Source organism: Berghia stephanieae, chromosome 2 (assembly GCF_034508935.2).
Source record: "Berghia stephanieae isolate SIO BIC M18660-M18661 chromosome 2, UCSD_Bste_1.3, whole genome shotgun sequence".
In the NCBI taxonomy this organism is placed as follows: domain Eukaryota; kingdom Metazoa; phylum Mollusca; class Gastropoda; order Nudibranchia; family Aeolidiidae; genus Berghia; species Berghia stephanieae.
The window spans coordinates 67,783,595-67,799,353 of NC_088361.1; the positions used below are offsets into that span (position 1 = coordinate 67,783,595).

The window sequence follows — 15,759 nt, forward strand, 5'->3', positions numbered from 1 at the left end:
GAAATATTCTTTCTCACGCTGACAAAACGTATTATTTGTTCATTTTGGTCAGAAATTGGTTGCCCCAAATGTCGTTGAATTGAGATGACTCAATTTCTAGCGTGATGTTTAGGATTTTTTACATGTTAAGGGTCATTTAAATCCACAGATAGCCATACCATATCATATCATAGTATCATATTTAAGGATGTAAAGGCCACGTTTCCTTTAAGTTTTATGATTTAACAAGTGATGATGAGTATTAATGTGCAATGTCTTTGTCCAAATAATATTCCACAAGTGCTTAATAATTCTTTGTGAAGGGTACTTAAAGTTAATTCTATTTTGTCTATCCTGAAAAGAAAGATATTACAAAGCTCGAAGAGCATGCGAATGAACCTTGGCTATGCAACATTTAAATGCAATATTATTAACGAGAACTCGACTAAAATAAAAAGCAAAAATGCACGTTTATTTATCAACAAACATAACAATCACAGACATGCAAAGCGAAACAATCGGAATCGGCAGTGCTACAATAGCAATAGGATAGCTATTACGATCAGTCCCATAACCATTTGGGTTATCAGATGTGTACATCGGCATCGGGCCATGAAATTAACAAGAGTGCAATATAGATTAATATTAATATTAAATATTGATAGATATTTACTGCCAATTTACATTGATTTTAATTTTTGACCGATTATAATATGTATTTTTTACTTAATATGTTAAGGGTAAAAATGAATCATTTATCCCCCCCCTCTCTCTCTCTCTCTCTCTCTCTCTCTATCTCTCTCTCTCTCTCTCTCTCTCTCTCTCTCTATCTATCTCTCTCTCCACCTTTTCTTTGTTTCTCCTATCTCTTTCCTGTCTATCCCCCCCCCCCCCCCCCCCCCCAGTTTCCCTTCCTTTTTCTTTCCCTTTATCTGAAATCGACTTCTGTCATCTAAGCCTATTTTATTTCCTCGCTCGATACAATGAACTATTATATATTTAATGTTCCACTCATAAAATGTCCGGTTTGCTCAAGAACGCCAAAAGAGGGAGGGGTAGTGAAGGTTGCCCACCTTTTTGCATAATTATTAGCGCTTTCTAAAATATATATATGTATGATCAATCGAGTAAACTCAAAAATTGTCCAAGTGAGAAAGTTTTTCTAGTAATAAAGACAATGACAAATAATTGTTGACAATCTGAAAGCGGGACGGGATCCCATCGTCAAAATATTATAAAGGACCCTCTCCACCGGGCCTTGATTTTAAGTTCGCGTCAGGAAACATGTAAATTACATATTACGGCAAGGCCGGATTGTTAAAACCATTTTCAATACATTCCATACGATTCTTAACGAAACATTGCTTGGATCAATTTTGGAGTTGCTTATTGGTTGTCATTTAGATACTGAACTGTAATCGGCGAGATGGCGTTATGATTAAAACTCCCGTTTTTTCATCGCGTAAAAAACTAAACTTGGTCAAGCTTTCGAGCTAGTTAATTTTTCTTTACATATTTTTGATTCACCTTCGATTTACTAATGAGTAGCTGTTTCATTCTGGAGGTAAGGGTGACTAAGTTATTGGTCATCTTGTCGTGTAACGCCACACTACTAACTACTAATAAACAGTTCTCCGGTCCCCCGTGCATTGACAAAACACACATTTCCTAATTTGGCCTGAAATCTTTTACATCATATCTATGTGACAAGCTTGCGATGGCCTCCACCCTAGAAAAAAAAGTATTAACTTTAAACTTGAGAGGTCTTTGAAATTTGCACAAAATGGAATGAAGTGTTTTGTAAGTGTATAACAGTATTCCTCTAGAGGCCTAGTTTTCAAAATTGAGGTTTAAGAGAGAACCATTTTAATTTTTTCTTGTGTCTTTCACATAAAATGTTACACCATAATAAAGATAGTGCCTATATTAAATTGCAAGGTGACATTGTGCCTCATCCTTTATTTTTTTTCTCATTAATATTTAATTAATCAATGACCCCCCCCCCCCCTTCCGCCCCTTTTCTCTCTTTTCATATTGCATTTGTTACCACTCGTATATTAGTATTTTCTTGTTTTCTCCTCCTGTTATAGATTTCTCGTGTTTACCCGTATAAGCTTGACTCAATGTCATAGCTGTAAATATTAGATAAAACATTTGTGTTCCATTTTTAAAAAAAATTTTTGTCTTTCTCATTCTTTGTTCGGTCTTGCTGAATCCCGAGCATTGACCACTCTAAATTTCCAGACACTAGACTTCAAGTTAGTTCGAACCATGACTATTCTCAAACGAGGACACTTAATATGCAACTTAATGCTATAAACACTTCAACTTTGACTCACTTCAACATGCCGATCACAAAGTAATGTACTTTTGCCTATGATAAAATATCAATGTAATGTGTTAAAATTGATTGCAATAAATTACATGCTGATAAACTAAAGCCATAATAATGTGCTATATTGTGTGCTATCTAGTCAAGTTGTGTATCAATTGTTGTTAACCTTGATTACTAAATTCCCATGATAATGCAAATCTGCAAAAATAAATTTAAGTCCTATATCACAAACAAAAAATCCCTGTTCATTCTTAATTATATAAAGCAGAAAAAGTGACCGCCTCAGCCTACAAGTACTAGCGAAGAGCGGGGTGAGGGTGTATAACAACAGCCGTCTTCTACCTTTAATCTGGTGGTGTTGTTACAAATTTGTGCGGCTTGGAATTGGAATCATTCAGTTCCGATGATAAGAAGCACCACAACAATGTTTCCATTCACTGGCGGAAGTAAAATTGTGACAGTGGGTTAATTGTTAAACGACACTCGAGCAGTTTTAGTTCTAGTTCCTAAAAGCGCCAGGGGAGATGAAGATGGCACACAACACTCGAGACAGTGATTAAACAACTGGTAAGGGATTACAGTCCTTTCACCATAGAGCAAAAATTCTGACTATTGCCATCATGTAAGTAATATCAAATGCACTTAATGTAAAACTAAGAAATGAACTGGTCTTAGAAGAAGCTGAGGCGGTACAGACCAGATTTTACGCAACATAGGGCAGTGCGCGGAATGGTGATGACAGTTTTCTATAAACTCTGTCGTCTTCTGATAGCCATCGAAAGTTCGACAGAGCCACAGAGGCAGCTCCTGCAAATAAAGAGGGCACATGACACCCCGAGCGAGAACATGTTTAAAGTAAAGCTAATACTAATACATACCAAAATTTTACTAACACCGTCGGAAACAGCAACAAATTATCTGACATACATATAAACTGGACTGAGACCAGGCTGCGTGCCCTATTAATATTAATAAGCCTTGTACTTGTATAAGGGTAAACTGAAAAGTCCTGACGCGGCTCTTGTGTTTCAAAACTATAAGAGATTTGAAATTGACAAAGATAACAAAACAAAGCTCAGTTTATGTCCTTTCCGTTTATCATTTTACATTCCAGCATAATCACCGTTTCCATCAACACAGAGCCGCCAACGATGTCTGCTGGTACTCCTTGTACAGCTTTCCCGACTCTTCCGTCCAGCATGAGGTACAAAATTTCCGTTTGCCCCGTGGAATGGAGCGGTGAGCGCTCTTTACAGCAGCCTGTTAAATCTGGTTATGTTCTCGGGCTTTGGAAGATAAGCAGGGCAAACCTGCTCGACATAGGAACTGAATTCCACCCAGTTAGTTCTGAATTCCAACCTTGAAGTTCCATCTGCAGAGTGGGAGAGACTACACCCTCGGAATTTTCACCCCAATGTGACAAGAACCGGAAAGTGGCGGGAAGTCGCCGAGGACTGTCTGTTTCACTTGCAGCGGTTCACCGTTCGCTCCCTTCAGGACGAGGGTGAGGTCAGGAGTATAATCCTTCTTATTACGGGTGTAGGATCGTACACTAGGTGTAGACCGTTACAGTCAACCCATAAGTAGAGTTGTCTACCTGCCTCATTGCAGTCTGGGTAGCCCCATTCGTGGCGGTGACTATTAAAGTCCCCCAGATAGATGGAAGGATGGCTAACCACCGGTACCGATGGTGTAGTCCATAGATAACACAGGTAGTCTGTGGTGTAGTCCAAGTCGCTCTAGGTGGTTTGTAGATATTGTGCAAATACAGTCCACCTACTTCCACGAACATTCTATTCACTCCCTTGCGCTCTCGATGACCAGTACCTTCGAAGGCTCTTTAGAGTAAACGCTAACTCCCCTTTGAGCCTCGAAGTGTCCTCTCGCTAGACCACCGTATAGCCTGGGATCTGGAATCGAGAAGATTGCGCGCCTGAATAAAGATGGGTCTCCTGTAATAGGAGGATATCAACGCTATGGACGGCCAGCAGCTTTGACAAAAGCTCATATTTTGCCATTCTCTGGCCCTCGATATTGAGGGACAATATGTGAGTCAGGTCGCTAACCCTACTGTCGCATTTTCAAGTGTGTTGGGACGTTCGCTTATTTCTCGAACGTGCTGACGACACGAACGCGGTAGTATTTGGCTAGTCGGCCGACCGCTTCGCCATTGATGAATCTGTTTCATGGGCATAAAATCATTAGAACATAGTAGTGTGGAGCCCGAGGCCATTCGGGCACCGAATTGGATCTCTATTAGTCACATATAAGGGCGGGCCGTTCAGGGGGCCCGCTATAGTATAGACCCGACATCCGGGACGGTCTCATGACAGTCCTTTGCCCCCGATATGATTATGCCTCAAGCTTGCCCACCAATGACAAGGTAGGACATCCACGAGGGAGTGCAAAAGGCGAATTACCTATCACTGCAGATTTTATACAATTATGTGGCGACTTTCTCCATTCTTGTGTTATTGAGTTGAAGAAAGATAAATGTTTAAACGAGTCATGTTTAATAGTTGATCAAATTTGTTGCTGTTGGTAATATCTAGGATTTCTGGTGGGAGAAAGTTCCATTCCTTGATAGTTCTTGGGAAGAAACTGTTTTCATATAATGTTGGTTCTGTGTGTTGGAATTGTGAATTTACTGCTATGATAATTTCTTGTGAATATACAGTGTTGTTTTGTGAAACGTTGTGGTAGAGTTACAGCTGTTTTGTTGGAATGTACTGTTCTGTGTACAAATGTACAAATTAGAGAGCAGGCACTGGGGTAAGATTAAGATATGAAAATATGTGTTTATGAAACAGTGTGTGTGTGTGTGTGTGTGTAATGTGTGTGTGTGTTTGTTTTGTATTTTTTTAACTAAAAAGATTTTACAATTTTAGGTCATCTCAGCAGCAGTTAAAAAAGTAAAAAGAAACTGAGATACTTTTAGATTTAACTATTAATAGCGCCAAATAAAAATTAAGGTAGAGAGGACTGTTACTGTTATAAATAGGAAACTTAAGTATTCCAAGAGCAAACTATCAAATATCAACGTGCTTAGTTTGATATTATCTCATAGTTCGAGACACAAGCACAAGACCCCATAAAGAGGAAAACACTGAAATGTTTAAACGTCAATATTTTTCTTTGAACGTCGTAAGTTTGTAAGTACAACAGGGAAGTGATTTACAAGGGGGGAAAAATCATCTTCAAAAACTCATAAAAAACGTGTTTTCCTCTCAAGCAAAGACTCCTGCCAGGTCCAGGACAAAACAAAGTGATCTCATTCCAACTAGGACAAATAGGAATTTGGTAAAGGAATTAAAAGCACGGTAGGGGCGATAGAACATACAGGGGTTACATCCCCGCCCACCATGGCGCAATATTGTATGAACCTCTGAATTAATTTGTCTTAATAAAAGAATATTTTTTCATGAATTTTAAAACAATAGGAAAGGACCACATCTAGAGATGTAACTTTCCGATGTGCCCAGTATGAGTCCATCAAGTTTCACACCGATGCCCTTACGGGGTCCATATTAAACATTGAAAAGCAGGCATTCAGGTGGTGGTTAATATACGCTCATTTAAAATTTACGCTTTACAGCAACAAAACACCACCTCAAGAACAACAACAGCAACAACAATAGCAGCAGCAGCAGCAGCAGCAGCATCAAAATCTCATTTCTCAAGAGAAAAATTGGAAAAATTAAATTTCACTGTCTCTCTCACGGTAAAAGACTACAATTAAGGCTTGGCAAACCAAAGGTGTCTATTTCAAAATAGGGACAGACATTATGCACTCAGGTTACATACTATAGTCAGATGGCGCGTGTTTTTCTTCTTTTTCTCAGCTACCCCCCAATGCATAGCTGCAAAAATTTGTATGAACCTCTGAATCAATTTGTCTTAATAAAAAAAATATTTTTTCATGAATTTTTAAAACAATAGGAAAGAATTTCGTTTATTACAGCTATATCAAAATCAGGTGAGGATCGGAACTCATAGAAGATTTACATTATCAAAATTATTAATTTTCCGCATATCCATTTTGAAGGAATTCGTTAAACTGGAGTGTTCGGTTAATTGAAGCTAAAACGATATACGTGCAGCATCTGAATATGAAGGAACAAATGGCAATTGTTAACTATCAGACATCTACATTTTATAACATCTACACATTACTGGTGAATACAAACGAAAATGAACATAACGCGCTTCCAATATAATTTTGATTGCAAAAGTTTGAGAAATAGCTTGTGTTTATGCCAAAGAGGATTACATAAATTTGTGTAGACTGGTCAAAAGTAAAAATTCATCAATTATTAGCCAGTGTCTCAACAAATATGTGTTCAACAATAACAACAACAACAACTACAACAATAACCAAGAAATTTTGGACACATCAATCAGCACAGTCTGATGACGAGGATGATGAAAAGGAGAAATGAAACTACAGAAAGATTCCGAGCATCACTCTATCCAATGAAATGTAATTTTCCTCTAGTTTGCGAAGGTTGAGGGATGCCTTTTCTCAGTCTACTCTTTATTATTTATTGCCTCGTCGGTGAGCGAAAATTTGGTGTTCCTCCTCTCAATGTTTCCCTCTACTTAGGCCCAATGACCTCGATTGGATTGCGCTCACAGTGATATGGGGGCAGTCGCACAACCTCGTGTCAGAACTCCCTGGTTAGACAGTCTGCTTTGAAAGCTGTTTCTGGTTCATTTCTTTTGGGTTTTTTTTACTAACGAGTATAGAATATGTAGTACTGTCTGCTGATTGAAACCATGAAATCATGTCAGCTTTTATATTTGCTAAAGTTGGAGCCTTAAAGTGACCAAGGGCCAACGAATGGTAGCGTTGTCCAATACAATACAGCTGGGTGCTTCAATGGAGGGCAGCAAACGATATTTAGTCAAGTCTTAAAACGCCTTTGCATTGACTCCAGAATAATATTCCAGATGATGCAGAGAAGAAAAAATGGCATGGCATCCTTTTAAATATCCAGTATCATCACCGCCCTAACAATGATTCTCTGTCCAGAACCCATATAGGGCCTACTCCTTTTTCTGCTTGAATAATCAGACGTCCATTATTTTTTCTGATGTATATTTACGCACCCATACATCTTTGGATGATATCCATATATCAAAGTTATCTATGATCCTCTTCCTGCCACGTCGTTCTACACTGGTATATCTCTGTCGTATTTCGATAACGATCTTCTCATGGTTGATTGTGAAATTCCAAAACCATTGCCGTCCTCTTTAAATTAATGACTTATCGATAGATACAAGAAGGTTTCTTTTCGCAGCTTTACGAGAGTGGAACCAATAGAGATTCCGTACCGTATCGTGTTGTTTAAGAGCCTAATACTAATATGTTTTTAAAACCTTTAAAGGCCCTATGAAACGTTCATGCATAGACAAAAAAAATGTCGAAGTTATATTAACAGTATTTGTTAATTTGACAATATTGAGTATACAATCACTATTTGAAATGATTTAAAGCAAGAGATTTCATATCTTGACTTGACTTGACTTAGATGCCTTTCGCGTCTCGACCGAAAGATCGGGTCGCCTTGGCTGTTTCCAGTATTTCCTGTGTGAGGTGTCTCCAATATTGCCGGTCCTCTGCTAGGGTTCTCAGATTTTCAAGGTCCCCTGCCGTTGTGAGACTAATGCTTTGTCCAAGTGTTGTGAGGTTTTTGTTTAGGATCACAGGGAGTGTTGTGATCGGTCTTCCTCTGAAAAGGTTCCCGTGTTTCATATCAGTCTTTGGTAATTGCGACATGATGTTGGTAATTGCGACATGATGTAGATAATATGCCATAAATAATAAATTCAAAATTTAATACAAACTACATAAGTGGTATGTTTATAACACTTAAAGCGAATTGTTATTATTTGGAAAGAAGTATGACGTGAACTCATAATCATTACGTCAGCACAACATTTTTGGAAATAGGATGAATTCATTCATACTTTGTGGTGCGTAACTTGTTTTCATTTTTTACAATGTAAAATATCTAATTTTATGAATGTCAGCTGTTCTAAAGTAGTTTTTTATAGGTCTTAAAGAGGAAAACTTTTTTAATAAGGCATCAATACGGTCCACAATCTAGATTCAGTTATGACAAATTGAGTCAGAGGTTGACACAAATATTTACAACTTTTGATAGAGGGACAGCTGAGAAAAACCGGAAAAAACGCGCCATTAATAAAAAAAATCTGACTATAATTGTATAGTCGTTGATTTCACGTAATATCGTAAGCGGCAAGTTTCACATACTATATCATAATATCAGCAAAGAAGTGTCGACATAAAGCATTGAAATGAAGGACTTAGCATACTATCGTTTGTGCTATAATTAAGATTTATCCAAAAATCATGTTATTTCTGTTTGTTTTATAAAATACTGTATACGTCTACATGCAAAATATATAACAATAACATAATAAATATTTTAATTTTACACTTGATTACTGTGACCAATGCGGTGGTACATGAAATCAAGGACGTATTATATAGCCTAAAAAGTATAACCACTCCCTTTGACCTTATTCGGGCTAAACGATGTAAACCAATACATTTGAGTTAATTTCGGACATAATATTATGGTAATATGCACACCCCCCCCCCCCCCCCCCCCCCAGCCCAATAACTGAGAGGGGCAACCAGTAAAAGGTAACAGTTGTTCGGTTCTGTTTGTTTTATGGGTGTGATGTTGTGACTTTTGCAGGTCATTTCCAGTAAAAAGGAAGATGTGCGGATAATTTAAAGATGTGATCAATTTGATTAGATAGTGATCATAAGATTGAATGTAAATCTGGGCTTAAAAGCACTCAAAGGAGTAAAAAGGACAGAGAAGACAGGAAACAGAAGTAGTTTCAAACAACAATATATCCGTAATATGTCTCACCACCAACCCAAATATAACAGTTTATAACAGAGAGATAATTTAAAAGGAAAACAATTATCAACTCCCAAAACTATAACTATACATTCGACTGTTTCCCTCCCAGCCAAGGACTCCTGCCAGGGTCAGGACAAAATCAAGTAATCTCATTCCAAGACAAAGACAGAAAGCAATTGAAAAATAGATACAGGGGGACAGAAGACACAGCAAGTACCTACCTGCCCAATATGAGTATATGAGAGGTTGGGTTGTCATGGCAGTTTTTTTGCATCGCTTGCGGCCGCAAAAAATGGCAAAAAATCGCTGATTTGCATTGCGGCCGCAAAATTTGCAATTTTTTGCAAATTTTCGAGATTTTGCCAAAAAAAAAAAAAAAAAAAAAGAATTTAAATAAAAATTTCGTGGGGACCAGTGGTGATAATCTTCCGCGGATTTTTTCATAATTGTTCCGCTGTGTTTGTCATGTCAAACATTTTCTGCTAAGTGGTAGTTCATGACAATTTTGGTGACACTCCTTTATTTAGTGTAAATGTTGCTGCTCGAAGTCTCGAAGCTCATCTTAACTACGCCACTATCACATCATCTCATTCATCTGTGGTGTTTCATTCATCCTGTTTTGTTGATAAAGGGGAAACCCGAAACGTTAATTTGATCTGTTTTTGTAATTAAATTGAAGCATACATTCAACTTCACGTTATCATTTACTCCTTTATTTATGACGTTAGTCTAGACACACTGGCGCCAAATGTCAAAAGTAGCACACGACACATGGTGGCCATGGATGAGAAGATGATCGAAAGGCAAGGGGATGGAGCAAATGGGTGCAAATATTTATGTACCTTTTAGATGTAGCATGATAGTACATTTGGCGATTTTATCAGTTTTATAAGCCTGTCTTTTTTTTCTTCCTTTTTGATTTTTTGTTTTGTTTTTGTTTGATTGTTCTGAATTTGTTAATAGTATTCAATACAACTTGTGTCTAATTATAGAACAATTTTTAAAAAATAAATTCATCAATTCTCTCTCTCTTTCTCTCTCTCTCTCTCTCTCTCTCTCTCTCTTTCATATCCATATTTCTCTCTCAGCCACCCTTCTATCTTCATATTATATTTATAGATATCATTTGGTCATGGATGAGAAGATGATCGAAAGGCAAGGGGATGGAGCGAATGGGTGTAAATATTTATGTACCTTTTAGATGTATGTAGTTGTAGCATGATAGTACATTTGGCGATTTTATCAGTTTTATAAGCCTGTCTTTTTTTTTCTTCCTTTTTGATTTTTTGTTTTGATTTTGTTTGATTGTTCTGAATTTGTTAATAGTATTCAATACAACTTGTGTCTAATTATAGAACAATTTTTTAAAAATAAATTCATCAATTCTCTCTCTCTCTCTCTCTCTCTCTCTCTCTCTCTCTCTCTCTCTCTCTCTCTCTCTCTCTCTTTCATATCCATATTTCTCTCTCAGCCACCCTTCTATCTTCATATTATATTTATAGATATCATTTGGTAATAGAGAGATAATAAGTTAGGCTGATCGATTTAAGAAATGATTGTTTAAAGGCTAATTAGTAATTTAAATTTGGTTTGTTGATGGAATATGTTTTGCAATTAATTAAAAATTCTTATTTATAAGCTCCTGCATCATCACAAGGTTGCAATAATACTAATACTACAGACACTAACCGGGTTTGTTATGTAAAAACAAATACCTCCTGGTCTTTTGGCCAAAAGTTTATCATAATCACTTGATATAGTGGGCGACATTATAATATGCCTCTAAAATGTTTAATTGGAAATGACAATTCATTAAATTATATTTGCAAAAGGTCAGGATGTGTCTAATGATCAGAAGTGCTTTAGGACTAATAATATATTAAATAACTATGAATAACTATGTTATATTTGCATTAGATTTGGGTTTGACTGACGGGCCGGTAGATTTTCCTCCTTTTAGACAAATTTTCATTATCATTACTGACACTGGGGGACCTGTGCTTGTGTCAGGATGAAACAGATAATCTCAAAATAAGTACACTGATAGCGTGCGCTTCCTTTTTCTTGGGTAACTTTAATTGTAATTCTAGAACTTCTTACTAGATCCCATTTTCTTCCTTTTTACTGGCGCTGATATGACCTTACATTTGTTGCAAGCGCCATGAAACCCTTAAAAACAAACAAATACCTTTCTCTTTCATGAACGAATTATGGGTTTTTAGAAAAATTAATCGCAACTTTTTGCAAATTTTGCTGTTTATAGCTTGCAAAATTTGGGATTTATTTTTGCAAAAAAACCGCCGTGTCAGGTTGGGACAGTATCATTGTACAGTAAAAAACGTGATTCCATACTGAATGACAAGCATGGCGTCCATTGGCTACTCACACAGTATTGCATCATAGAGACACACTCAGATTCCACAGACCAAAATATGAGAACTAAACGCAAGTTCAATATTGTAATTATTTATTCTTACATAAAACAAATGCAAGAATATGTTGTTATGAAAGACATTCACTTCAAACAATTCAAACTTAATATCATACAAATCACAACATCCCTGACATGATCGTTCCCCCTTCCCCTCTCATCCCCCCCCCCCCCCCCCCCCCCCCCCCCCCCCCCTTTCTTTTAAAGAAAAGAAGAAAAAAAAGTTTTAAAATATTTAAAATATGTTGGCAAAATTTGTGATAATTTGCTATATTTGGATGCAGAATTTCACAAAAAGAAAGAAAAAGTCAGATAAAGCTTTTTACAACAGAAATTCGGTGAATCTCTTTGACTGAATTAAGTAAATAATAGTCTGGTGATATGATTGCATATATATAATTATAATTAATGATGATGAGAAATGTGATTGCTGTGTTGTAATGAAATAATAATAATAATAATAATAATAATAATAATAATAATAATAATAATAATAATAATAATAATAATAATAATAATAATAAAATTAAAACACAATGTAGTAAAGAATGGGTTTTAATTAAAATAAAAACTAAATGTGAGCATCTGTGTTCTTGTACGATATTATCATATTGGTACTTGATTTTCTTGCGGAGTATCTATTCGTCCTTCAGGTCGTATTCTTAAAAAGTGTCTAGCCGACCTTCAGTGCTTATGCAAATGAGGTAGGCGTGCAATACATAAAGGGCAAGTGACGAAAAGGCCGTTGTTTATATTTGTCACCGTAATTTTATATGTATTAAATTCAAGGTTATTGCCCTCCCATAAATCGCATTGTTATTACAGTACAGTGACCTATATATGTCACTGCTTCCGTGGCTTTTTGTGTGCGCCCATGTTATCTATGTAATTAACTGGAATTACAAAATCGGAGTGTTCAGTCCTTCACGTCTTCACTTTTTTTAACGACGGTTAAAACGTAAGCATCGTTATGAGTATGAGTAGAAGAAAAGCATATTATTCTCTCTCTCTCTCTCTCTCTCTCTCTCTCTCTCTCTCTCTCTCTCTCTCTCTCTCTCTCTCTCTCTCATATTTTCCCCCTTTTATCTCTAATTTCTTCTCTCCCTCCACATGTCTCTTCCTTTGTATTTTCCTCTCTTTATCTCGCTATCGTCCGTTTTCATTTCTTCACACACTCTCTTTCTCTCTCTCTCTCTCTCGCTCTGTCTGTCTTTCTTTCCCTCTGTATTTCTCTTACTCTCACATTCTCTCTTCTCTCTCTCTCTCTCTCCCCCCCCCCCCCCCCCACTCTCTCTCTCTCTGTTTTTCTTTCCCTCCGTATTTCTCTTTCTCTCACATACTCTCCTCTCTCACTCTCTCTTTCTCTCTCGCTCAGTCTTTCTTTCCCTCTGTATTTCTCTTTCTTTCACATACTCTCTTCTCTCTCTCTTCCCCCCCCCCCCCCACTCTCTCTCTCTCTCTCTCTGTTTTTCTTTCCCTCCGTATTTCTCTTTCTCTCACATACTCTCCTCTCTCTCTCTCTCTCTCTCTCTCTCTATTTTCTCCCTTTTATCTCTAATTTATTCTCTCCCTCCACCTGTCTCTTCCTTTGTATTTTCCTCTCCTTATCTCGCTACCATCCGCTTTCATTTCTTCACACACTCTCTTTCTCTCTCTCTCTCGCTCTGTCTGTCTTTCTTTCCCTCTGTATTTCTCTTTCTCTCACATACTCTCTTCTCTAACTCTCTCTCTCTCTCTCTCTGTTTTTCCTCTCTGCATTTCTCTTTCTCTCACATATTCTCTTCTCTCTCTCTCTCTGTCATATTTTCATTTCTTCTATCCCTCCACCTGTCTCTTCCTTTGTATTTTCCTCTCTTTATCTCGCTATCATCCGCTTTCATTTCTTCTCTCTCTCTCTCTCTCTCTCTCTTTCTCTCTCTCTCTTGGTTTTATTAATGGCGTTCAAGCACTGTTTACGATCAAAACAATGACATTTCACATTGGAGAGTGAAAGTGTAACTACAGTAATATACATTTGTAATAATTTGTAAACAGGAGAAATACACATTCTAACATTGTTGGGACACTGAAACATGAATCATACTGTTATGTATTATGGGGTTCACCATGCCCCCTTTTCCGCCATCTTGAAAACCCTGGAATAACGACACACCTGGATAACGACATATTGTCTGGTCCCAGGCAATGTCATCATCCAGGGGTTGCACTGTATTTACTTTTTTTGGACACGTGCAACACATTTTTAGGTCACATCAGCACTCAAAGAAAATTTGATAACATTAAAAAAATTTTTTTTTTTAATTTATTAATTATAATGTGATTGTCAAAGATAAAATGGGCCTAAACATTCAACTCTTTAGTAGTCTTGTTAAATTTAAAACACACCCATGAACTAAGTTCTTTAACTTTAACTTTAACTCAAATGTAAATGCCTCAATTGACATTGACATGGAATAAAGTGTTTGAAGCATTGAATTAAAAAACAAAAAAACTTTTTTAAAATAAACAAAAAAAAAAAACAAAAAAAAAACCCAAACAAACCCTTATCACAAGCAAACAGGATCAGATATCAAAATATGATCGTGGCAACAATATCATTGCTGATGCTGTATTTAGAAAAAAACTTTATAGAATCATCAGCGTGTACAATGGGAATAAAATATTCAGAGATAGAATATCTCCAAGTCCTGAAGGTGTGGAGATGTTTAACAACCACAATGTGCTGAACACTGAAGAGAACAGACAAAAGTCAATGCCAGTGCTTGCTTCCTTTACCTTGGTCGGAAATGAAATGGAATCAGTATCAAGTCAACTTCTGCTTAAAGTCAAAACCTCTTGTTGGATCCATATTTTCTGTCCTTTATTCTATTAATAATGGATATAGTCAACCTTGCTTCACCCAAAATTTCTGGTCCGAGGTGTTGGCTTTATCGGGGTTTCATTATATTTTATTAATACAAATAATTAAACTCGAATAAGCTCTTCCAATATATATTCATTAGGTTCTCCCTCCACTTCCTTCTTCAAGAAAGCACGAATTTTAAAAGCATCTGGCTTATCATCATCTGGCACAGCGTAATATAACACAGTTTGACCTTCATACACTGATGTCATGATAAACTCATGGTTACTCAAGTCACTTTCTTTACCTAGTATATGTTTTCTTGGCAGTGCAGGAAGTATATATTCTTTACATCCCAATATCAATGTGATGCATCCAATGGTAAATACTGCAGTCAATGAAAAGAAATTCATGAGCAAGTGATGGAGTCTTTTTCCACTTCGAAATTTGTCACCTTCTTGAAATGATGAAGATGACGTACCCTCCCAGTCAACATGACTTCGATTTCGGTGGTAGTGATAGTAAGGAGTGTCAGTTTGGTACCCATATGGCCGGCGTGCTTGTTGACGAAGATGATTCCTAACTTGGAGAGTCAAATCATAATCGTGTCTTAATGATGGTTTACTTAAAACTGTGTAGGCTTCGTTGATAGCAACAAATTTGATATGGTTCTCTTTAGGATCACCTGAATTGATGTCAGGGTGATGTTCTTTAGTAAGTTTCAGAAACGCTTCCCTTATTTCTTCTGTTGTAGCTGTTCGGTTTATCTTCAAGATTTCATAGTGGTTTCTGAGTGGCTGAAAAGAACATGAAGAGGAATTGAAATGTCTTTTATCACATCTTGATCGAGATGAGAATGTGGAAATGAAAGGAGTTATAACTAAAGTTGACCTGGCATTTAAAGTTAAAGACCCTCCTTGTCCTTGTTGAGACTGGAGACTGAGACAGCTCGGAAGCTCCACTAGGTAATGTAGCCGACGATTGAAAACATATTGAATTTTGGATAATGTTAATCCATCATATATTTTATAGAGTTTTTGCATAGTTGAGGACACTCGATCCTTTGTAAAACGAAATCAACAAAACAAGTGGTTATTTGCCATTGATGCACCGCTCAGTACTCAATGTTTACGTTACATAAAGTGAAAAAAGGAAGTTTAGAACTCTTTTCTTTTGAGAATGATTTCAAGAGCTCCTTTCAGTATATCTTTGTTGTTCCTAACTTGATTCAACAAATAAACCATCTTACGGTGCGCGTGAAAGTTCA

The 15,759-nt window shown here is 36.8% G+C and overlaps 2 protein-coding genes across 2 annotated transcripts in view; one reads left to right on the forward strand and one right to left on the reverse strand.

The window, feature by feature from the left end:
- Window positions 1-2,552, forward strand: part of LOC144965389 (uncharacterized) — a 15,174-nt gene extending 12,622 nt beyond the window's left edge. The window contains exon 2 of the mRNA XM_078900685.1: window positions 1-2,552. This exon is cut by the window's left edge and continues 1,639 nt beyond it. The gene's annotated coding sequence lies outside the window, so the exon portion shown is untranslated.
- Window positions 2,553-13,049: 10,497 nt separating this feature from the next.
- LOC144965390 (uncharacterized) lies at window positions 13,050-15,630 on the reverse strand. Its single transcript, XM_078900686.1, has one exon. It carries the CDS (start codon window positions 15,533-15,535, stop codon window positions 14,615-14,617), a length of 921 nt encoding a protein of 306 aa, XP_078756812.1. The 5' UTR covers window positions 15,536-15,630; the 3' UTR covers window positions 13,050-14,614.
- Window positions 15,631-15,759: the final 129 nt, after the last annotated feature.